The sequence below is a fragment of the Neomonachus schauinslandi genome, chromosome 8 (assembly GCF_002201575.2).
Source record: "Neomonachus schauinslandi chromosome 8, ASM220157v2, whole genome shotgun sequence".
Lineage (NCBI taxonomy): Eukaryota > Metazoa > Chordata > Mammalia > Carnivora > Phocidae > Neomonachus > Neomonachus schauinslandi.
Window position 1 is genome coordinate 43,485,688 of NC_058410.1, and position 25,676 is coordinate 43,511,363.

A 25,676-nucleotide genomic window follows, 5' to 3' on the forward strand; every position below is an offset into this window, starting at 1 on the left:
TGGGCATTCAATAAGTTATGTTTTGTATATGGGTAACAAAAGCTTTCAGCCATTCGTTTGTGTATGTGCATACATCTACCACGTTGTATTAATGAGCATATTTTTATTATAAAGCCAAGCAAGATTTTACCTCTCAGGCATAAAATTCATTATTTAAATTTTTACTTTGAAAAATATTTTTTGAAAACTATTAACTAGTTGACTGTTGTAACAATGCAAATAAATGTATATTTGCTTTTCTTTTGTTAAACTATTTTTTGAGAAAGTAGTATCAATAAACAAGTGTTAGATGTGAAGTTCATGAGATTCAGAACATATTTTACATTTTGATGTTGTAATTATTAAAAGATTTAAGTGAAATGAAGTAAATCCCTTTTCTAAGAATTGGTAAAGCTGTTGTTCTTACTTAAATATGTAGAAATTAAGCTTCAAAGTAATATTCCAATGTAAACACTCATTTAAAATTTTTTTGTAATATGAAGAGAAAAAAATGAGATTTATTTTTACCATACCCAGTGTTGTTTAAAATAGCAGAGCTGAACATCCTTGGATATTTTTCTTAGATATCCGATGGCAGAGGTCCTCAAACATTTTCTGTAAAGGGCCAGTTGGTACATACTTTTGGCCTTGGGGGCCGTGCAGTTTCTCTGGCAGCTATTGGACTTTGCTATTTTAGGATGAAAGTGGCCATAGACAACATGCGAGTGAATCTGGGTGGCCATGTTCCAGTAGAACTTAAGTTACAAAAACAGGCTGCAGTTTGCCAACTCCTGTCTTAGGGGAATCAAAGCTTGAATCGAGAGATGTTCTGTGAAATTTTGATACTTCTGGAGTGAAACTATTTCCTCATACCTTTCTAAATTCTTTCTACTATACAAGAAAAGAACATTTTATCTACTTTTAATATTAAACTTTGTTTCCTATGTAAAAAGTAATTAGAAATACATGAAAAAAGGGGCACCTGGCTGGCTCAGTCAGTGGAGCATGGGACTCTTGATCCTTGAGGTTGTGAGTTCGAGCCCCACATTGGGCGGAGAGATTACTTAAAAATAAAATCTTTAAAAAATAAATACATGAATACATTTAACACCATTTAAAAATATAAATAACAAGCAACAAAGATATTTCTCTCAATGTTGGTAAAATAAGGCTACATTTAAAAGCAATTCACATATTAAAAAAAAGAAATTCACATATAACATAGTAAGAATTTGGGCATGATCAGTATATTAAACCAGAACCACTATATATAAACCATATATACTAATTGGAGTAGGAGTAAGAACCCAAATAAGATGATTATCAGAATTAATTGAACTTCAAAATACTTGTGACAACATAGTTACCTTTTCTTAATTATAAATGAATAGTTACAAATGAAAAAAAAACAACCTTAAATTGAAGTTAAATCTATTAGTAACTAGGGGCGCCTGGGTGGCTCAGTCGTTAAGCGTCTGCCTTCGGCTCAGGTCATGATCCCGGGGTCCTGGGATCGAGCCCCGCGTCGGGCTCTCCGCTCTGCAGGAAGCCTGCTTCTCCCTCTCCCACTCCCCCTGCTTGTGTTCCCTCTCTCGCTGTGTCTCTCTCTGTCAAATAAATAAATAAAATCTTTAAAAAAAAAAATCTATTAGTAACTAAAATGGGAACTCCTTGATTCATCTCCTACAAAAAAAGTAAAAGGGGTTGGTGACACAATGAAATCCCCATTAATTAATTTCCTTTTGTAACATTATAGTCATTGAGGATCAGTTCTTCTGTCATCATCCAAACAAAATATTGCCTTGTCAGTGTTGTTGAGCAGGGTGAACATCTACCTACCCCCTCTACACATTCTTTCCTAGCCTTCCATGCAAGTTTTCTGCTATATACTGTCTTGTTCTAAAAAACAAGTGGTTATGGATACCTTTGTCCTTTATAAAAGCTCTCTAATTTTTTTCAACGAAGAATGAGAGGGTGATTGGGAACATATTATAGAAATAGCTTAAGGACATTAAGTAGGCATTTTTGTGATTCTTAATTGATAAGTTCAGTTTATAGGTTTTCTTAGAAAAATACCAAGAAATTATGAACAATTCAGAATTTTCTCAGAATGGTCATAATTTCCCTAAGCTTAAATTTATTTTCTTAGCTAGACTCTTCAAAAATAGCAAATTAGTGGTTAAAAAGAGGGAAAAAAGGAATTAAAATATTCAGGGACCTTCAAACATTTTACATGAACAATTTATTTTTTTTTAAAGATTTTATTTATTTGACAGAGAAAGACACAGCGAGAGAGGGGAACACAAGCAGGGGGAGTGGGAGAGGGAGAAGCAGGCTTCCAATGGAGCAGGGAGCCCGACGCGGGGCTTGATCCCAGGACCCTGGGATCATGACCTGAGCCGAAGGCAGACGCTTCACCGACTGAGCCACCCAGGCGCCCCTATGTGAACATTTATATAAGTTGTTGACATAGTAAAAAATTACCCTTACTGTCCTCCAAGCCTGTGTTAACAGTTTTTAATATTGCCTTATATATTTGAAAGTACTGAACTGAGTATCATATGGTTTAGACTTTCTAAGAATTTGCGTTGACCTTTCTTGTCAAAATTGATAAATATTTTGGCTTAACATAATTCCATGTTCCATGTTGACATACTATCAGATCCAGTACCTCAGATTTGATTCATTTTCTATTTGAGGGTGTTTTTTCATGTACCACTGTGAAGGGACAGAATCCTTGTGAAACTGCCCTGGAGGAAATAGGTAAAGCTTTCCTTTCTACAGAAAAATGTATCCATATGTTTTTAATTTTAATTTTCATCTTTTTGAAAATTTTACACTTTATTTTCAAAAAGACATCAGTGTTTTAAGTGGTAGAGATCAGAGAGTAGCAATTACTATTGGCCTTTAAAATTGTTTACAAAGTATCTCATACCTGTTGATCAGTAGAATACCTTATATAATTCATATCAAACACCTGTGGTAAGAATTTTTTAAATGAGGACTACAATTCTTTTTTGAAATAAGGATTCTTCTGGTTTATTTAAAAACAACAAAATAAAAAGCATTAAAATTTAAAATTAGAACAAATGTATAGAAACTAATACTACATACTTTGAACATTATTTGAATAACCATTTTCATTCATATATCCAACAAATGCCTTTCTATAATTTTGTAATAAAAGTTCTGACCAAGAATGCCCAAACTATTTGACACAAAGTCTATCTTTGTTCTTTTATTTTGAATTCATGAAGTTTTATATTATGTATTTCCATGAAGTATACTAAACTCAGCTGCTTAAATTATAGCTATAAAACATTAGTTCATTTTACATTGCTTTGCTCATTATTTCTGTGTTTTAAAGTGCCATGTAATTTTCATGTTGAATAAAGGCGGATAATTTAATGCAATGCTACGAATTTATTTATAAAATCAACAAAGTAAGTTTTGATGCTGCATTGCATGATAAAGGCTTTCTGCATATAATTCATGTTATGGTCTTGAGCATGAATCCAGAGATTTTAGATAGCCTTAATATTATTTTGGTGTGCTTTCGAAGTTAAGAATACAGAATATCTAAACTAAGTATATTTGAACACTACATTGCATGATAATGTCTTTTTTGCGTGTATTTTATCCAGCATAGTTACAAAGATTAATCTTATATCCTAAAATGAAAAATACTTTGGAATTCTTTCACGGTAAAGTATATTAAGTGTAAAATATTAAGTAAAATATTTAAGTGTATTTTATTTAAGCTAGAGAGGTTTGAAAGTGTGCTTAGATTTTAAATATGTAACTATTATACTACTGTGGTACCTCATTTTAAATGTTTCTTCATAAGTTTCATCCTTAAATAGTTAAAGTGTGAGTCATTTGTAGTCAAATTAACGTATAAGAGCTTTTTTTGATGCAGTGAATGTTTGAAGTGGGTATTGCAGAAAATCAGATACACTGCTATGAACTGACTGGCTTATTCCTCAGTGCACCCTTACCTGGGGTACTGGACCCAGGGCTACTACTAGTGCATATGGTACCTGTGTGCAAATTGGAAAACCATGACCCTTTGCTTTGAGTCAATGCAGACGCATATCAAGGCAGATTCGTGAGCAGTTTGTTCACTGGATGGATTTTAGTCCTTACTTGTCCAGGGGCCAATTAATAGCTTTGACAATATCAATCATTATAATATATCAATCATTATTCTACATGTAACATAGTCTTTTCCTAACGTTCCCATATATGTTCTAACAAGTTGTCACCAGACACAAGGCAGTCACATGGGTCCCCATGCTGGGTCTGCAACAAGGTTGAACTTGGGAAGAGAGTAGTTAGACAGGTGCCTTTTCTATTTCAAGGACCAGCTAGCTGGGAAGAAAATGACTCTACCAATTACACGTTAGTGTTCACAAACACACATTTTTGTTGCCTTTTACCCTTTTATGATTTACTTTTTCTTTCTGGGTTGTCCTTAAAATTCATTTCATCCTGATTTTCTTTGCATAAAATGGTAAGAAGTCACATAGTATAATTTTGTCTTAGTCTTCCTACTCTACAAGTAAGGCCTTAACTGTTGCTATAACATTGTCCTTAGTTTTCCTTCTTATTTTTTGCATATCTGGTGATTCTCCACCCTTTTTCTTTCCCAGGCCCCTTCTCCTTGTGAGACATCTGAGGCATTCTATATCTGCCTTCCATCAATCAAAAGAAAATCTTTTCCCATTTACAAAAAGTCACTTTACAGTGCCCTCTCTCCCTTAGCCTTCTTGGCCACAGAAACTGTTTTACTTGTATATAAACACATATAGCATCTTAAATTACTTACTGGAACACATTTGACAACTTTTATCTGCTTCTCCCTATGTTCTTTTTAGCTTCAGACTTCTACTAGAATACAGATAAGTTCCAAGTTACAGTTTCTTGTTTATAAAAACAGAAATAGATCAAATTAAATGGTTGTATCAAATGTATATGTGAACATATATATACATATACATGTGTTTTGTGCTTTTATTCTTTAAAAAGGACTTAATTTTAAGTATTTTAAAACACCCAGAAACAATGCAGACATGTTAATGGTGACGTCTGTGTACAAAAGTAGTAACAGATCAGTTTTCCACAGTTAAAGAAAAGTACCTGTCATTGTGAAGATATAAATAGAGGATTGTGGTATGTTTGTGGTTTTTAAAAAAGCTTGAAGTTTTGCAAATCCTTTGAATTAAATCAAAATCCAAAAGTGAAAATCCTTTTTATTTACATAAGGATTTTAAGTTATAAATAGATAAATCTGTTAAAGAGTAATTTTTTTAATTCTCAAATGATCTTAGTTAATATTTATTGAGCACTTACTACATGCCAGGGGCTGTTCTAAGTGAACTATGTGTAGTAACACTCTTCAACTCACACAGCCTGGTCAAGTACTAATATAACAAGTGGCAGAGCTAGGATTTTAACTCAGAGCCCACATTCTTAACTACTCAACTTTACCACCTTACAAATAAGCAGTTTAACTTTTTATACTATCTCCTTGAGGTGACCATAACCTAATAAATACATTAACATTAGTTCTCCTGTTCTTATTTCATATTATAAATTTTTATTGCAATGTAACATAGGTGTTCATTATAACAAATAGGTGTATTTCTAAACATGGGCTACAGTGTTCTTTAGAGAGTCCACAAACTTAATACCAATAAAACAGTCTATTTTTTAGGATAATTACTAAGAATAGAATTAAAAGTGGTGATACGTAAATATTAAATAATCTATGATATATTGTAAAACATTTTAAGTGGATACTTAGTTAAGGCAACTATTTTACTATAGTTAATATCGTTGACATGCTTTTTTTTCCCTTAGATTGGCAATTTGTGAAATATGCCTTGTACTTATTCTTCATTGTACCATTCTATGGCATAGATTTCCTTGCTGAAACAGAACCTGGAGATGCAGCTTTCCCAGTCTCAGACTTCTTTGCAGCAACTGCAAGCCCAGTTTACACAAGAACGACAACGACTTACCCAAGAGCTTGAAGAATTAGAGGAACAACATCAACAGAGACATAAATCTTTAAAAGAAGCACATGTCCTTGCATTTCAAACTATGGAAGAAGAAAAAGAAAAGGAACAAAGAGTAAGTTTAATGTGATATATGTTCAAAGGTAATCCAATAGCCTAATAATTATTAGCCTTCAAATTCTTAAGAATTCATTTTTTGCCTCCCAAGTTATATATTGCTTTATTTCATTGTGTTTTCTAGAATCTGCCTTCTTGTGGGGGTCAGAATGACTAAACATACACACCAGTTACACAGAATAAGGCCAACATTTTATTTCTGTTTCCCAACATAATGCCGAGTTCATGATGAGACTAATACACCAACTGGTTTGTCATATAGTTAACAGTGGTTAAATAAATTTAGCATGGTCCTACTGAGCTGTAACCACTGTAATCACTTAGTACAATTTTGAACTTTTATAATAGTCTTTCATCAAATTTTTAATTTTTCTCTTTCAGGCTGGATCTAAAAAAGACATATATATATATCCAAGGGATTTATATTTTTTTATCCCACATTTTTTAACTTACACTTTTTCCCCCTTATATACAAAGTTCACAATGAAATGAAATTTGGAGACATTTTTAAAATAGTACCTTTCCCTATATACAGCCCCAAAGGCTATGTGAAAATCAGTGATACAGACGGCTCATGCAGAAGAGATTTAAATCAAATAGATACATTATTGGGTTAATCAAATTGTATGCCAGAATCTCCCCATATCCATTACTTCCTTCTCTGTGAAAACACTAGTTTGACATAGTCTTAGGGTAATTAATTTTGGTTCAATTTATTTCTTTACACCATATTTTTCAATTTCTTCTAAGAACCTTATGATAATTAAGGTAAAGATTTGATAGAAAAATGCAGTTTTACTAACAATGATTTTCACCATATATAGTTATTACTGATATAGGTTGCTTTAATCCTTTATTTGGGTGTGGACAACTATTTTAAGAACTGGTAGGCTATAAAGAAATTGTTAAAACAAAAAAGTCATATTCCTTTAAAAACCATTAACTTGCCTATACAACAAGTTGTAGTCTCTTCTTTTTTTTTTTTTTTTTTTTTACTTTCGTCTCTTGATCTTGTCCAGAAAGTTAAGGAAGTTTCTTTGGTCAAAAATGAGGCCTTATTTCCATTTTCCCTGATGAGTATAGATACAGAAACTGTTAACAAAGTATCAGTGAACCAAATTCAACAATACACTGAAAAAATCTGTACACCATGATCACATGGGTTTTATTCCAGGGATACAGGATGGTTCAATATCTGCAAATCAGTGTAATTACTACATTAATAAATGAAGGATAAAAATCACATGATCATCTAAATAGATGCAGGAAAAGCATTTGACAAAATTCAACATTCGTTTATGATAAAAACTCTCAACAAAGTGAGTATAGATAGAACATGCCTCAACATAATAAAGGCCATATGTGACAAACCCACAGTTAACCTCATACTTGACAATGAAAAGCTGAAAGCTTTTCCTCTAAGACCAAGAACAAGACAAGGAAGCCCGCTCTCGCCACTTTTATTCAATATAGTATTGGAAGTCCTAGCCACAGCAATTGGACAAGGAAAAGAAATAAATGGCATCCAAATCGATAAAGAAAAAGTAAAACTATCACTATTTGCAGATGACATGATACTTTATACAGAAAACCCATCATATCAAGAGAAAAGATAAGAACTGTATGATCATTTCAGTAGATGCAGGAAAAGCATTTGACAGAGTACAACACTGAGTCACAATAAAAACCTTCAACAAAGGTGGTTTAGAGGAAACCTACCTCAACATAATAAAGGCTATATATGAAAAACCCACAGCTAACATCATCCAAAATGGGGAAAAACAGAGCCTTTACCCTAAGGTCAGGAATAAGACAAGGATCTCTGCTCTCACCACTTTTATTCAGCATAGTACTGGAAGTCCTAGCCACAGCAGTCAGACAACAAAAAGAAAAGGCATCCAAATCGGGAAGGAAGAAGTAAAACTTCTACTGAAGTTATCATCTGCACTATTTGCAGATGATATGATAAAATATATCCGATACTGTATAGAGAAAACCTAAATGACTCCACCAAAAAACTGCTAGAACTGGTAAATGAATTCAGTGAAGTCACAGGATACAAAATTAATGTGCAGAAATCTCTTGCATTTCTATACACTAATAATGAAACAGCAGAAAGTGAAATTAAGAAAACAATCCCATTTGTAATTGTACCAAAAATAATAAGATACCTAGGAATAAACCTAACCAAAGAGGTGAAAGATCTATACTCTGAAAACATTAAAACACTGATGAAAGAAATTGAAGAGGACACAAAGAAACGGAAAAACATTCCATGCTCATGGGTTGGAAGCAAATATTGTTAAAATATCTATACTGCCCAAAACAAACTACACATTTCATGCAATCCCTATCAAAATACCAACAGCATTTTTCACAGAGCTAGAACAAACAATCCTAAAATTTGTATGGAGCCACAAAAGACCCCAAAGACCCAAAGCAATCTTGAAAAACAAAACAAAACAAAGCTGGAGGCATCACAATTCCAGACTTTAAGTTATGTTACAAAGCTGTAGTGATTGGAACATTTTAGTACTGGCACAAAAATAGACACACAGATGAATGGAACAGAATAGAAAATCCAGAAATAAATCCACAATTATATGGTCAATTAATCTTTGACAAAGCAGGAAAGAATATCCGATGGGAAAATGTCTCTGCAACAAATGGTGTTGGGAAAACTGGACCACTTTCTTACACCATACACAAAAATAAATTCAAAGTGGATTAAAGACCTAAATGTGAGACCTGAAACCATAAAATTCCTAAAAGAGAGCACAAGCAGTAATATCTCTGACAATGGCCATAGCAAATTTTTCTAGATCGGTTCCTTGAGGCAAGGGATACAAAAGCAAAAATAAACTCTTGTGACTACATCAAAAAAGGAAGCTTCTGCACAATGAAGAAAACACTGAATAGGAGAAGATATCCGCAAGTGACATATCTGATAAAAGGTGAATATTCAAAATATATAAAGAACTTATATAAATCAACACCCAAAAAACACATAATCCAATTAAAAATGGGCAGGAGACATGCACAGACATTTCAGCAGAGATGACACACAGATGGCCAACAGACCCATGGAAAGATGCTCAACATCACTTATCATCAGGGAAAGCAAACCAAAACTACAGTGAGATATCACCTCACACCTATCAGAATGGCTAAAATCAGTGACACAGGAAACAATCGGTATTGGCAAGGATGTGGAGAAAAAGGAACCCTCTTGCACTGTTGGTGGGAATGCAAACTGGTACAGCCACTATGGAAAACACTATGGAAGTTCCTCTAAAAGTTAAAAATAGAACTACTCTACAATCCAGCAGTTGCACTATTGGGTATTTACCCAAAGAATACAAAAACTAATTCAAAAGGATACATGCAGCCCTATGTTTGTAGCAGCATTATTTAAAACAGCCAAGATATGGAAGCAGCCTAAGTGTCTATCAATAGATGAATGGATAATGAAGATGTGGCATCTGAGTAATGGAATATTACTCAGCCATTAAAAAGAAGTGAAATCTGCCATCTGTGACAACATGGATGGACCTAGGGGCTGTTATATTAAGTGAAATAAGTTAGAGAAAGGCAAATACTGCATGATTTCACTTACCCATAGAAAATTTTAAAAGCAAAACAAATGAACAAACAAAACCTAAACAGACTTATAAATACAGAGAACAAACTGGTGGTTGCCAGAGGGGATGAGGTAGGGGGATGGGCAAAATAGGTGACAGGGATTAAGAGGTACAAACTTCCAGTTATAAGACAAGATATGGGGATGTAGTCAGTAATATTGTAATAACTTTGGTGATGGATGGTAACTAGAATTACCATGGTGGTTATTTCCTAGCATTCATCAGTGTTGAATCACTGTGTTGTACACCTGAACCTAATATTGTATGTCAACTGTACTTCAATATAGCCCATAAACACACAATGAGGCCTGACTGGTAAATAACCTATTCATTGATACCATTTGTGAATTAGAACACATAAGCTCTTGTATCAGTACTTTAATTTTACACTTTCAGTCTCTTTGAAACCTGAATCCTATTCAGAAGAAATCAGAGCATGCAATTTTATAGTTGTCATTAGGTAGCCAAGCTACCTATGTAACTAATGTCTAAACTAAAAGTCCTTTATATTGTTATATTTAAAGAAACCTGTGGGTTTTTTTTTAAAGATTTTATTTATTTATTTGACAGAGAGAGACACAACGAGAGAGGGAACACAAGCAGGGGGAGTGGGAGAGGGAGAAGCAGGCTTCCCGCGGAGCAGGGAGCCCGATGCGGGGCTCGATCCCAGGACACTGGGATCATGACCTGAGCCGAAGGCAGACGCTTAACGACTGAGCCACCCAGGCGCCCCAGAAATAAAACACTTTAGAAACAGTGAGCATAAGTAGCCAAATATTAATTTATAAAAACAGTATTTTAGAGTAATGGTTTAAGAAATATAACCCTAATTACAACATTGTATCTTTCTCAGAAACCCTTCATGTTGCAGATTATGCTAAGGAAAACCCATCCTGGCACAGTTCGGTCTCTAAACTTGAAGTACCCTGAGCTCTCTTTTTTCCCATGGCCACATAGCTTCTCTTAGTCTCAGCCACATGTAGTCTGTTTTCTCTGGTCAGGCTTTTAGAACTAATCACACGAGAGGTTTGTTTACTTTTCCACTTACCTACTCTCACACCTTTGCTTCTGTTCGAAAATGCCTGCAGAAAGTTGTGACAAAATATTTGATAAGGTTGGAGTTGTAAAAGCCATCATCATCTCTTTCTGATCAGAATATCTTTTCTTGTTAATGCCCCTCTCCTCTCTTCTATTTCCTAAGTTTGTGCACACAGAGAAATTACGCATTAATTTAGGTGGCTTACCCCCTCAGCAACTTGACAATGACTTTTTTTCGAAAACTACCTTAAAGGGCCCACCCATATCCCAATTCAGACACACTATATTGAATCAAACTGATTTCAAAAGGATTATTCTATTGAAGTGACCCTACTAATTTATTTTCTAAAGGTCATTAATCTTATATATAATTTTCTTGAAAATGAATTACAAATGCCTTGTTTTTCTTAAATAACTGAGTTTTAGTAATTTTTTATTTTGTTTGCATTTTCCTTCCTGTATTCTAGCATAATAATTTGAGTATGTTTCTCCTGTTTTAGGCTCTTGAAAATCATTTACAACAAAAACATTCTGCAGAGCTTCAGTCATTAAAAGATGCACACAGAGAGTCAATGGAGGGCTTCCGGGTAGAAATGGAACAGGAACTTCAGACTCTTCGGTTTGAATTAGAAGATGAAGGAAAGGCTATGCTTGGTATCTTGAAAGGATTATAATATTCATATTTATTTGTATGTTCTACTTTAAAATTCAATATGAACTCACAGCTTTATTTTTAATTTTTGAAACACCAAAATGAATATCTAAGTGTTTTGGATATTTAAAGTTACCAGATGAAGAGGTGAGGATGGAGGAGTAGAATGGATAGAACAGAAACAGTGAGGTGAGGTCCCCTCAACTTTCTCCATACTCTGGCTATGTAAACAACATCCACTGGTGCTGCTACCTACCACTAAGGGACTAAATGGAGTCAGGACATTCAGACTTTCCACTCTCCAGTGACTAAAAGAAGTAGATAGGCATGGAGCCAACATGTCCTTAGACTTGATAGTCATATGTTTATTTTCCACTTCAGGATTTTGTTTTTAGGAGAAAACTCATGTTCAGGTCTGACTTTTTGTCTAGGTATTTTTCAAATATTTCTTTAACAGGATTTTAATCTTTGAAGTATTCAAATCACTGCCCTTTTTATAAGGCGATCAGTTGAGGTTTGAAGAAAAACTGTATACGTATTTAAAGAGTTTTTGGAGGTTTTTTTGGTGTCGTTCAATAACTTTTTATTCCTACCATCTCATTTTCCTTTTGTTTTTTTCCCCTAATTCTTTTAAGAGTTTTTATTGTATGTTGTCACATTTCAGGGGTATACCCTTTCCAAGTAGGAATTGGGAACAAAGAAGACCAAAGTGTTGTGGATACTTTGGGCCCCAAAGGCAAAGCCGTCTGACCCAGTTCATTGTCTCTACTATTGCTGGGAGCCCTAGGCCAAGTCATCAGAACTCTCTCCTCTTCCTCCTTTACCAGCCACTGTGATAGCTAGGGTGAAAATCATAGTGAGACTATTTATCAGACATTTGTGTGATACCTCTTTACATGCTACAGAAACTGCTGAGCAAGGAGAATTCAAAAATGAACTGTTGCTCTGTATTTATATAGAAGGAGCTTATAGTCAAATGCAGAGGTAGTCTGTAAGATTCTGGTCCAAGGGACCACAGACTTTCCCCAGCTGTGTGAGGAGAAGTAAAAACAGGCCAAGTGTGGGACGCCTGGGTGGCTCGGTTGGTTAAGCGTCTGCCTTCAGCTCAGGTCATGATCCCAGGATCCTGGGATCGAGTCCCGCATCGGGCTCCCTGCTCCGCGGGGAGCCTGCTTCTCCCTCTGCCTCTGCCTCTCTCTCTATCTCTCATGAATAAATAAATAAAATCTTTAAAAAAAAAAAAAAGGCCAAGTGTTAGCACTATTGTTTAGTCCATTGAAACTTGATTTCAATACCTCTTTATTGGCAAAAGGACTTTTAGTGATTTTTTTAAATTAAACTTTTTTATTTTGAGATAGTCGTAGATTCATATGAGCTTGTAAGAAATAATACAGAGAGATCCTCTGAACCCTTTATCCATTTTCCCCAGAACTATAGTTCATATCACAACCAGGATATTGACATTGACACTGTCAAGACCTAGAACACTCCCATTACCATGTGGGTCCCTGTTGCCCATTTATAGCGACACCTACTTCCCTTTCCTCCCCACATTTAATTCCTGGTAACCATTAATCTGTTATCCATTTCTATAACTTTGTCATTTAAAAAATGTTATAAATGTAATAATGTGTAACCTTTTGGGGGTTGCTTTTTTTCACCCCTCATAATTCTCTAGAGATTCATCCAGGTGGTTGTATGTATCAGTAGTTTGTCCCTTTTTATTGCTGAAGGTCAGTTGTTTTCCTTCACCCATTGAAGGCCATCCGGTGTTTTCAGTTTTGTGTAAGTGTAAATTTTCATTTCTCTGGGATAAATGCCTGGGAGTGGAGTTGCCAGGTCATATGATGGTTGTAGGTTTAGTTTTCTTTTAAGAAACTGCCCAACTATTTTCTAGAATGGCTGTACCATTTTATATCCTCACCAGCAACGAATGAGTGACAGTTTTCTGCCATATCCTTACCAGCATTTGATGTCACTGTGTTGTAGTTTAGCCATTCAGATAGGAGTGTGGTATTATCTCATTGTGAATTTTACTCACGCATTTCTCTAATGGCTAATGATGTTCAACATGTTTTCATGTGTTCATCTACTATCTGTATATCTTTTCTAACTGGATTGTTTGTATTTTTACTGTTGAGTTTTGAGAGTTCTTCATGTATTCTAGATACTTAGTCCTTTGTCAGGATCATTCAGGTCTACATTTTGCCCCCATTATTCCATTGAAATTACTCTCCCTGAGGTCACCATTGAACTTTGAAATTCCACTGCACTCCTGCTTTTCTGATCCCTGCTCTTTAATCTTATGTGCTAGACCTGTTTCCCATGCATCTGTTAAATATTGCTGTTTCCCAGGATTTAGTCCCCAGCCCTCTGGTCCATTTTTCAGTCTTCAGGCTTTTCCTGGTGATTGGATTCACAACTATGACTTCAACTACCATCTATTATGCTAGTGATTCCAAATATGTATTTCTAGACCAAACTGCTTTCCTTGTGAATTAGATTTCTATTTTTTACTGCATATTAGAAAGTTAGATATTCTAACTTATACCTATATTTTTAAATATTAGCTCACCATCTCCCTCAGGTCCAAAATGTGTTGCCATTCCTGTACCTCCCATTTTAATTAAGAGTATTACTGTTTACCCATTTGCCCACACCAGGAAGGTAGAAGATACATTTAACTTTTTTTCTTTTGCTTCCACATCCTGTTAGTTCCTTCACTTAAATATTTCCTACATCTGTTCCCTCTTCTTTAGTCCTTTTGTCATACTCAGTTCAGGGTCATATCATTTTTCACCTGGGTTATTGCTATAACCTTCTCGTTGATCTTTTTCCTGCAGTTCACCCTCCAGACTCCAGTCTGGCTAATCTTTGTAAGACTCAGATCTCACCATGGAACTTCCCAACTTTAAATCCTTCAGTAACTCCCATGTCCTACCTCAGTGCCTGTCAAGTTTCTCCGCAGAAGTAGCCCTTACCGCAGGGAGACTGAACTTATGCCCCCTACATAGAGGTCTCAGGAAGAGCCTAAAATGACTGGTTACAAGCACAACATTTCTTTGAAGTTGTCCCATGTTTTAGCTTTAAAATGTACAATTTGCATTTTACTCATATCTCCTTTGTATTAACATGAAAGTAATGGCTTTCCCCAAAATCTTCAAGTACAATTCATGTTTCAGAAGATGATTGTGTGTACTCTAAAAGTCCCTCAGACATACTGCCACACATATCCCAGATTGAGAACCATGAACCCAAATGTAAAGTCAAAAGCATTTTGTGCTAAAACTTTCTCAGACTGGGCTCCATTTTCTTTCCACTATGACCACATGCTCTGTGGGCACCCACCACACCAGTCTTCTTACAGTTCACCTGATCGATTTGGTTCTTTCTGCTTTTGTATGTTATCCCTTCCTCATTAATGCTTTTCTCTTTCTCCACTTGGGAGAACCCTTACTCAGTGCATTAGACTGAGTTATTGTGACGGTTCCTTTGTGATAGCATTCCCAGTTTCCTTCTCCTAGGAAATTTGGGTGCTTCCACCACTGTGCTTTCATTCATAATATTTATCTCTGCTATCCCACTTAATTCCCTGGCTTGATGCCTTTCCCTCTAGCCTGTGTGGTTATTAGAACAGGGTCATATTTTGTTCTCCCTTAGTGTAGTACCTGGCATTCAATAAATGTGGTTTGTATCAAATAATCTCAGATTCAAATAAAAATCATGACTTAAAAATCAAAGCATTCACCAGCCAGTGTTTAACGTCTTTCAGAACTATTGTAGAAGAATTCTTACCTGGGTGGGAAGTTGCTTCCTAAATGAGAATGTTATGGTACTGTTCAGTTCTAAAATGTTACTATTCCAATAGTGAATTAGAAAAGTTAAAAAACATTTTGTCTCCATTCACACCTTACTGGCAAACCAAAAGCATATATGGAAATACCTTGATCCATCTGAGCAGATGAAAATTTCCTTATCCTTACAAAGCTAGATGACCTCTAAATTCATGATGTTATATGATAGTCTAGGATATTTTAATGGGCATACACAGGTGTCCTAATTTAAAAAAATACTATTCTGTGACTTTTATAATTTTTATGTGAAGTATCAATAATATTTCTAAAATACACAAAAGGTTTTTTTTTTCCCCTTGTATTCCAGCTTCCTTACGCTCGGAACTAAACCATCAACATGCAGCTGCAATTGATTTGTTACGGCATAGTCATCATCAAGAATTGGCAGCTGCTAAAATGGAATTAGAGCGAAGCATAGACATCAGCAGAAGACAGGTAAAGAAGAACATTCTGTTATGTGACAGTTCCTTAAATGTGAATAGATTTGAATGTTGACCATTTTCTGAAAATTATTTTGTAATAACTAGTATTTTCACTAGTTATTATTTACCATCTATATTTAAGAGTCTTATTTTTAAAGGGAAATAGGTAACTTGACTTTAGCATATTGGTCATAAAATTACATTTTATGAATTTTTAATTGAATATTTTGAATTTTACTTGCATCTTGAGAAGGTGAACAATGAAATATAAATAATATGAAGAGTGAAGGCAGAATACTATGAAACAGCACGGTCTATAGAACTTTCCAAGATGATGGACCTGTTCTGTATCTGTGCCATCCACTATGGGAGTCACTGGCCACATGGCCTTATGTCTAGTGTGACTATGTGTCTGGTTTTGTTTAATTTTAAATAATTTAAACTTGAATTTAAATAGTCATGCTGGATAGCGTAACTATAGAAGTAGCAGATGCTCAAGAAAAAAGATAACTGATATTTGCATATCACTCTAGCACAGGTACTACTTATGCTTTTTAAACTTTGCTCTTTGGACAAGTATGCTTCCTTCAATTAGATAGTTTATGATCTAAAATGTCTGGATGGATGGATTTCTAGACATAGTGCATGAAGGCCATCATTTGTTAGACTTAAAACTTTGACTTTGTTAGTCTTTAGCTATGTTAAATGATCAGCTCAAATTTTCTCTTCATTGCTATGAAGTTTTAAATGAGTCACTTTATAACCATGGAGGGAAATTATGTTTTCTTCTAACTAGGCTGACGCTGAAATTGACAATGTGTAGATAGACATTGCAGAAAACAGTGACTTCTAGGAAAATGGAAGGGAGCTTATCTTTCAGACAAGGTAACTGCTATATCAACACTAAGCAGACAGTCTGCTTTCTAAGCCATAGGATGTGTGTGTGTGTGCGTGTGTGTGCGCGCTGGGATACCCTCCCTAGATGCAGGGCCTTTTTAAATGAAAGGGCAGTGGTGCCAGAATTTTATTGTAAGCCCATATAACTTGGTGAGTATGGAGGAGCCCTGCATTCTAATCTCAGCCCCGCTTCATTATAAATCATCCTTGGACAGATATCTCTTGGGTATTGGTTTCCTCATCTCTAAAGTGTGTGGGAGATGTGCTTTCAGGGTCTTTTGGGCCTCTTGTCACCCTGATATTTATCCGTATAAACACTTCTTATAGATGGGAAGAGAAGAGGCCTTTAGGTTTTATTTCAGCAGTTTGCAAGCAATGTCATTAAATTGGACATTCCACTATGTCATTTTCTTTCCCTTAGGTAAATGTAGAAAGCAAATACTAGAAAACTTTTAAGAATTATTTGTAGGGTATCTAGCTTGCTCTGTCAGTAGAGCATGTGGCTCTTGATCTCAGGGTCGTGAGTTCAAGCCCTGTACAGAGGTTACTTAAAAAAAAATTATTTGTACTTTGCAGAGTAAGGAACATATGTGTAGAATAACAGATCTACAAGAGGAATTAAGGCACAGAGAGCATCACATCTCAGACTTGGATAAGGAGGTACAGCACCTTCATGAAAATATAAGTGCCCTAACCAAAGAATTGGAATTTAAGGGGAAAGAAATTCTCAGAATACGAAGTGAATCTAACCAACAGATGAGGTATGCCATTAATTACAAAAGAAGGAATATACAGTGTTATCTAAAAGACTGTTGTATAGTAGTTAGCAATAAATGTCTACTTTTATGGCTAGACTGCCTTCTAGTAGATATTGATTACCACTTCTTACTTTATTTGTTGACTGCTGTAATTTAGAACATAGATGAAGTGTTTGTATTTTGAATAATATGTATGCATTCAATAACTTCGGAAATTGTATAATTAACTAAAATCTTTATAAAATAGAGTTTAAAAAGCATTAAAGGAGACAACTTTAACAAGCTAGAAGATTAGAGCAAAGTAAGTAACTTATTTTAGGCTGTTTCCATTAATTTTCTAAAACCATTTCAAATCTGGTAGAGTCTTATAGAAAGTTTTGAAAGCTTGACCTCAGAATAACGTATTCTTAACTAAAAATAAATTAAACAGGTTGCATGAACAAGATTTAAACAAGAGACTTGAAAAAGAGCTGGATGTCATGACAGCAGACCACCTCAGAGAGAAAAATATCATGCGGGCAGATTTTAATAAGACTAACGAGCTACTCAAGGAAATAAATGCAGCTTTACAAGTGTCGTAAGTCATATTATATTAAAGAAAATTCGTATGTGGGAAATAAACTGAGGAGACTGTGTCTAACCTCAGATTAGCTACTCTTTTAAATCTAATTGATACTTAAAAAAGAAAACGTAAATGCTGTATTACAGATGGTAATTGCAATGTGATATTTTCAGTAACGAGAAGGCAGTTGAGTGACTGTCAGCTGCCACAGCTACAGATGCACTAGGACTGTCCTTGCCGAAAGCCTGTCCCTCGCCGAAAGCCTGTCCCTCGCAATCATGAACTGTCAGACCATGGTGAAAGCTCTAGAGACGTCCATTATATAATGTTAAGTAAAAAGAGCATATTGTGGCCAATAGGAATATTAGGATCCTACCCATACACTAATAATACATGTTTTATATACAAATATCAAAAGAGCTTAAAAAACAAATACAAAATTTTAATGACAGGACTTCCCTGTAGGGAGTGGATTCCAGGGTATTGGAGGTGGGGAAGAGCAAAATCTTCCTTTTTATTTTTTATACTCTACATAGATACTGTTCGAGTTCCTACAAACAAGCATTTAATTTTGATTTTAAAAATTAATGAAAGTAAAACATCAGAAATAGTTACTACTCATACATAGTAACTCCAGTATTGTTAAAAACCGAGATTTCTAATTACTGTTTAATGTTTTAAGGAAGTATTTAATAGCCCCTCTCTTCCCTACACCCTTATAAACTGTTAGAGCCAATGTGCAAATAGCATTCACTCCCGTCTCTGAGGCCTAAACTCTAGTTCAACTTAAATTATCTCAGAGTTAATCTATTCTAAGCTGTTGCTGCAAATGGTTTATTCACCTTTAGTCTCTCTTTTTCTAACCAATTAAAAAACCTATAAAAATATATAGATATCTCCACATACTGTAGTAAAGTCAAAATAGTGACTAATCCCATTAACCTTAGTCTCAGGTACACCTTACCCTCCCGCGTCAGCCACACCAACCTGTTTCCTTCTAAGATTCTCCTGTGTTTACAGTCTAGAATAATGTCCTACGTTATTACTACCTGATAACCTTCCCCCAATCTAAAACTCATCTCACATTTTACCCATTTAACTAGTTAAGCCTCATAGTAAATATTGTTACATATTATGTAATATATATACCCACATTCACTTAAGCTGAAACAAAACCAGACCCCTCCCCCTCCCCAGTGGTTGGCATTTACTTCAGCAGCTCCTGAGGTGAGGTACCCTCTCCTGGACACACACAGAATTTTCACATTAATAGGCACTCAAATGTTTCCTGAATGAATTTTTTTGAGGATTCCCTATAACATTTACCACTTCATGAAGTTACACTTGAAATGGTGAGGAGACTCATGAGATCATTTTCCCAGTCACAGTGATTTTTTAGTGTTTGCTGTTGTGGGAGGTAATTTTTAAATCCTTTTGAGCCACAGTAAGAGCTCATAATCTTAGGCATTTTGCAAAAATTAGTTACAATAAACTCTGCTGTTTACTTTTCCTTTTCTTGGCCTCATTGGACAGAGGCTGACGTCCTGGCATCCCCCTCTTCAGTCTGAAAAAACATGCTCACAAAAAGAATAACCTCTGTCTGTCTGTGTGTCCTGTCTCCTTAAGAATGTTAATTTACAAAGATTAAAGGCTGATTTCTACTTTATTCTGTTTTATGTGGTTTTACACAGTATGAATTTTCAGTAGATAGTTTTTTATATTATGCTCTTTAATGATCAAAGAATTAGTATTACTCATGAGTCAAATATTTTATCTGCTTTTCTAGATCTACCATTTGTTTTATACTAGGTTAGTATAGGTCCACGCTAACCAACGGTATTTCTTTTTTCAACAGAAAACTACCACTGTCATATAATTAGTCTCTAGCTTAGGTATTTATTCTTTTAATTGAAACCAAACATACATACAAATGTATTTAGACCAGCGCTGTCCGGTAGATCTTCTGTGGTAACGAAAATGTCCTATATGTGCTCTGTCCAGTACAGCTGTTACCAAACAAAATGGCGGTTGAGCATTTGAACTGTAGTTAGTACAACCAAGGAGTTGAATTCTTAATTCAGTTTTAATTAATTCAAATGTAAATAGCCCCATATGGACTAGTGGCTACCATATTGGAAAACACAGTTTTATACAGCTGGATATTTCTGTTCTATATCCTTAAATGCAGCGTGCTTGGATCTGCTGAACAGCTTAGATGTAGTCAGAGGTGGTGAGCAAGGAGAGTGCATTCCAGCTTAAGGAGCTGGGGGACATTTGAATTTTCTCTGCCTGTTGCAAAGGACTAAGGGCACCTTACTGAAATTTCTCACCGACTGTATGCTGACTTTAACTCTTTGAAATCGAAAAAACCCTGTGGATTTCTAGAAGTGGGTGGTAGTGGGAGGGCTGGAGGAACATGGGTCAGGCCGAATCCTGGAGGGGAGGGACCTCTGGAGCTGCTGGAAGCTTCTTGCTTCTGTTCCCACCCCAAATCCTGTTTAGACACCAGGGAAGAGGGGACTAGAAATTTAAAGAACAGAAAATACCCTCTAAAGATTGTAGAAATAGTAATGAGTTCTGTAGCTCTTATGGAATGATTACTAAAAAACCCCTTCTCTAGTGCTGGGTACTAAAGTCTTAGATTTTTGGATATTCTATAGAAATGGTTTTATTTTTCTGAGTGGTATAGTAGTAAAAACCTTGTGTCTAATATGTCAGTTTTTGTTTTAGAAACAAATGAGAGAATGAACTGTTTTAAAGAACTTTAATCTAAATCTAAACATACGTAGAACTTGGGATCATTATAGTTCTTTATTATGCAGAAAAGGGGGTTCAGAGATTATTATTGATTGTTTAAGTTTACATTAACTTCTCACTGTACTGAAACAAAAAGATAGTTTCTTCTTGGAGGAAGCATTGAGTTTTCTGTATGGGGCTGTTAAGTAGGTCAGTAATCCCTAATTGAAAAGAAACACTCCACCATGCCAGAATTACTTATTCTTTAAAAGTTGTTTGAGTTCTTTTATCTATAATACCCCGATCGTTCTTTGTTGTTGTTGTTGTTTGATTTTTAAATTACCATTCTGGTTGTGTTCAGAAGCTTTGTGAGGTAAGGAAAAAGTATTTCTGTTGTCATGCATCAGAGTCCGTGCCCATAAATTATGGGGAAAGAAAGGTTCAACATTAAACTTCTTCAATTATATATTTCTTAAACTCTAGAAAGGATGGTATAATAGAGTTTATCCTTATACAATTAAGATTCTAAAGCACATGTATGCCAATACTGTTGTTTGGCCTAGAATCTCAATTTACTGACGTTGTCAATTATTTTTTTTAAAAAGCCCAGGAGAACTGCCACCTTGAAAATATTTTTATGCGTTTTATACAGCTTTTTTAGGTATTCCTATTTTTGGTTTGTGTTGTCCACGAACCCTAGACATTGACCTATATAGAGCCAAAAATAAATAAATAAATAAAAATCAGGGCATGCATGCCTGGGGAGAATCCAACAGTGACCTAATTAGTAATTATATATGTTTTACTTCTGTTTTTTCTTAAAGGAAATCCTATATTTTGAGTAAAAGACTATATAAACTTGTATGTTTCCCTCAACACAGTGTTTCCCAGGCTTTAATCTTTCAGAATTTGGTCATTTCTGGCTACCTTTGATACTGTTTTCATATTTTTAATTGATTCATTGTAACTTAAAAATTTAACAGGAAGACTTGATTATTTCTGCAGTAAAACCATTATCACTACTGAAAAATTGTATCCATTTTTCTAAATAGAAGCCAGGCTATACTTATAAATATGTAAAGTCTGTGAAAATAAAACCGTGTTATTAGATTCTAGCTAGTGTTGCTGCTGCAGGCCAGTCTGAGCCCGGTGAAATAGGGTAATAAGCTTATGTTGTGAAGCCCATTTAAGATACATAGGACCGGGCGCCTGGGTGGCCCAGTCGGTTAAGCGACTGCCTTCGGCTCAGGTCATGATCCTGGAGTCCCGGGATCGAGTCCCGCATCGGGGTCCCTGCTCGGCGGGGAGCCTGCTTCTCCCTCTGACCCTCCCCTCCCTCATGTACTCTCTCTCTCTCTCATTCTCACTCTCTCAAATAAATAAATAAATCTTAAAAAAAAAAAAAAGATACATAGGACCACACCAAGACTGTTTCCTTCTTGTGACCAGAAAGATTAAAGGAGAACAAAGTAAGATCATTCCTTGTACCACCAGTTGTTCACACACCTAGTCTTTGGGAAACTGTGCTGGCCTAGAGAACTGACGGGGCAGCTGAAGAAAGGGAGACTGTTGACCAGCGCTGGCTTGAAATGGATCAGAGTAATACCAGGTGTTCTTCCTGTGAGAATTTTCAAAGACTTAGTAATTCTGGAAGTATATTTGCAAGTTAAATCTAGATCATATCACTTGTTCTCTCCTTTAATGCTTTCCAATTTGTGTTTATATGAATTGTTTCTTCAATTTAATCAGTTATTTTTTCCCTTTTTAATAACAAGGCATCTTTAAAGTTTTTTTGGTGATATTAACTGATAATAATTTTGTAGGTAAAGCATGTTTAAACTAAATGAAAACACACACTAGAATTGAGGCTCAGAGCGGATAAAGGTGGTTCAGGGATTTTAAGTGATTGTTCTAGACTCACTTTAACTTATTGTACTAGAACAAAACAATAGAAATAATAGTTTTATTTATTTTGTTTAATAATCGTTTTAAATAAGGCATTAAATTGAGTTTTTTAGCGACCATTTACTGCCAAGTATTCTTGTTCATCTAGTTCAAAAATCTTCTATTTTGCTTTTAATGATAAAGTACCATGGTGACATCTTGTGGCTACTCTGGTATTAAACACAATGCCTTTTTCCTTGACTAGATCATTGTTCCTCAAGCTTTTTTTTTTGCCCATAAAACGCCGTATCATGATAAAATACAAGGTCCCTATGTGAGCCCAGTGAAGCACATTTTTCACTCAGTCTGCATCGTCACAAAAGAATAAAAGATAGTGAAACTAACCTCAAACTGAATTGACAAAGTCCCCTCTGATCCTGAGACATGGTGACTTCCTAACCCCATACTTGTCTTTACCCACATATCTTCCTGAACCCTCCAAATTAGAACTTTAGGTTGGGCTGAGTTAGCGGAGTTTTTTTACTAAAATTCCTAAAATACGCAGAGATTCTTGTGATTCCTGGAAGATAGATGTTACTCAGTATTTGCTGAATAAATTTCTCTGTGCATCTTCATTCACTATGATTTTGAGCTTACGTTCTACCCTTTTACTTTGAAAACAGTAAGTTTTTAAATTGCTGTAATTATGTAAAGTTTCTAAAACTGAAATTGTTTCTCCCCCACACTCCCAATTGAGCTGGCAGTTTCCATTTGCATCCTCTTCATTCTGCCCTGTCCTATATTTTTAGACTCTGCAGGGTCTATGGTGCCTCTGCTCATAAAAGGTGGCCTCTATTCTAGAGCCTTCAGTGGCATTCAGGCCTATTGCCTTCTCATCTCATTTGGGGCAGAAGAAGCCTAGAAAATTAATTATCTTATCTGATGAGCCTTTTTACAGTGTATATGTATTAGCTGATAATACAGAATTTTTAAATTGTGTTTCCCATAAGAAAGAATGATGTCATGTATGTGTCCTTTGTTTCCCTTTCCTCTGTATCTTTTCTTGTCCCTTTTCTGTATGTTACCAAGCCTTATGTCATCACACAGGAGTGTATTTTTGGTAAGTTTTCCTGATAGGGAGACAACAATTCCAGCATCAGACCTATATTTAAAGGTTAGTATTATTCATTATATCATTTCTTCTACAGAGCTTACCTCACCTCATCCCCACACACTGCTGAATGACTTACAGTGGAGTGAATTCTTGCAAAAGTAATCTGTAGTCTTTAATAACATCATCTACCCCCTTAGAGCCTTTAATAACACTAGAGCTATTTGAGGCAGTCATGTTATTATGCTGAAAAGTTTTAAGGAAAAAAATTTGGTTTTAAATTTTGTATGTGTTCAACTGGACTAATTTGAAAAATGTAGGTATTACAGAAGAATGTGTCTGAGTCCTGTCAATGAACTAAAAGGTTTCTTGTTTTCAGACTAGAAGAAATGGAAGAAAAATATCTAATGAGAGAATCAAAACCAGAAGATATACAGATGATTACAGAATTAAAAGCCATGCTTACAGAAAGAGACCAAGTCATAAAGAAATTAATTGTAAGATTTGGGGGGGGGGAGGAATGCAACCATGTTAGTTACCATGTTTGCCAATCAACAGTCTGTTGGTTAAGTATTAAGTAATGCTAAATGAAAATTGAAAGTATAAAATATGTGCATTGTGATTAAAAGTTTATTAAAAATGTTCATGAATAAGGATAAGAAACATAAATTTTTAAACTTGGTATTAGGTAAGGGAATTGTGCCTCTTTTCAGTATTTTTTAGAAGTCTTCAGTACTTATTTTTGTTTAATAATGTCATTGCCAACATATAGTTAATATGTTATTGAAGGTGTGTATTGTTCATGTAGAATTAGAATTGGATAGGAAAGAAGAATCAACACACGCATGCATTAGCCTGCACTGTGTACTTCCAGTTAGTCATGTTAACTTACCCTAATCCAAAGAGATACTCATGGGAAAAGGGTTCCATTTTCTTAGGGTTCTAACTAAGAAAAGTTATAGGCTCTCTCTTAAGAGTCTTGGTCCAAACTGAGGTGTAAGAGTCTCTGAGCAGTCCATTAGGGAAGGAAATACAGTTTTAACAATAAATAAACTGCCTTCCTTAAAGCTATTATTCTTCAAGAATAATACACAAATGTCTTAATTCATAAAACATTTTAGAGTCTTCCAAAATTATATATCCTGATCAATAATTAAAATAATTGTTTATGGTCACAAAAAAAGAAAAATCTTTCAGAGTAAAAACTAAAAATAGAATGCTAATCACTCTATTGGTTCATTGATCTCTTCAACTGAAAACTGTGGATGTAATTAGCATGCAAAGAGAGCCTAGAAGCATTTATTTCTGAAGTTCTTTTTTCTTTAAAGAACCTCTCTTTGTTGGCATTTAGGAAAGTCAGCCTATTGGCTGGGACTACAAGTTCCTGCTAAAAGTAGAAGGTTATAGATTGGGGTTCATTATGGAACCCAGGAGCAGACATTGGCAAGATTTTCCAGGCATTGTGAACATGCGCACAGGCCTCATAGATTCCTCTGATTACCTTCTATTCCACACATGAAGTTAGCAAAGGGATTAAGTATATTTATTTCATCTATGGTAGAAGTAGCTTTTCCAGTTCTTAGCGAACAGATGTTAAAGATATAGTTGTATTTTATCCTCACAACAGGATAGGTATTAGACTTCAAAGAATAAAGCAAACACAAAGCAATATAGCTAGTTGGTGACAGGCTAGGAACCCAGCTAAGGGTTGTTCTACACTCTTGCCACTGCTCACCAATTCTGCGGACTCTGAAGCACATGGGCTGAGATTGGTGTGAATGACAGTGGTAACTAAGAAGGGGATGAAGAATCTAGTTCTACTAGAGCACAGTCCTGCATTTCACACTCATGTGTTTACTACCTACAGTTTGTTCAGTTGACACATGGTGGTGGTGAAGTGAAAAGCAAAGGACTTATCTGTATGTAGGTCACTTTTTCTTCGGTCAGTGATTAGCACTGCTGTAATACAGTCGACCCTTGAATAGTGCATGCGGCACCAACTCCC

General features: G+C 35.3%; 1 protein-coding gene across 1 annotated transcript in view; it reads left to right on the forward strand.

Annotated features, from left to right (window-relative positions):
* The window catches only part of FAM184A (family with sequence similarity 184 member A), a 111,696-nt gene that overhangs the window by 80,832 nt on the left and 5,188 nt on the right, over positions 1 to 25,676 (forward strand). Inside the window, exons 10-15 of the mRNA XM_021693463.1 lie at positions 5,902 to 6,114; positions 11,296 to 11,449; positions 15,609 to 15,736; positions 17,197 to 17,381; positions 17,809 to 17,955; positions 24,051 to 24,168. Coding sequence (XP_021549138.1) covers positions 5,902 to 6,114; positions 11,296 to 11,449; positions 15,609 to 15,736; positions 17,197 to 17,381; positions 17,809 to 17,955; positions 24,051 to 24,168 — 945 coding nt within the window. The remainder of the gene's footprint in view (positions 1 to 5,901; positions 6,115 to 11,295; positions 11,450 to 15,608; positions 15,737 to 17,196; positions 17,382 to 17,808; positions 17,956 to 24,050; positions 24,169 to 25,676) is intronic.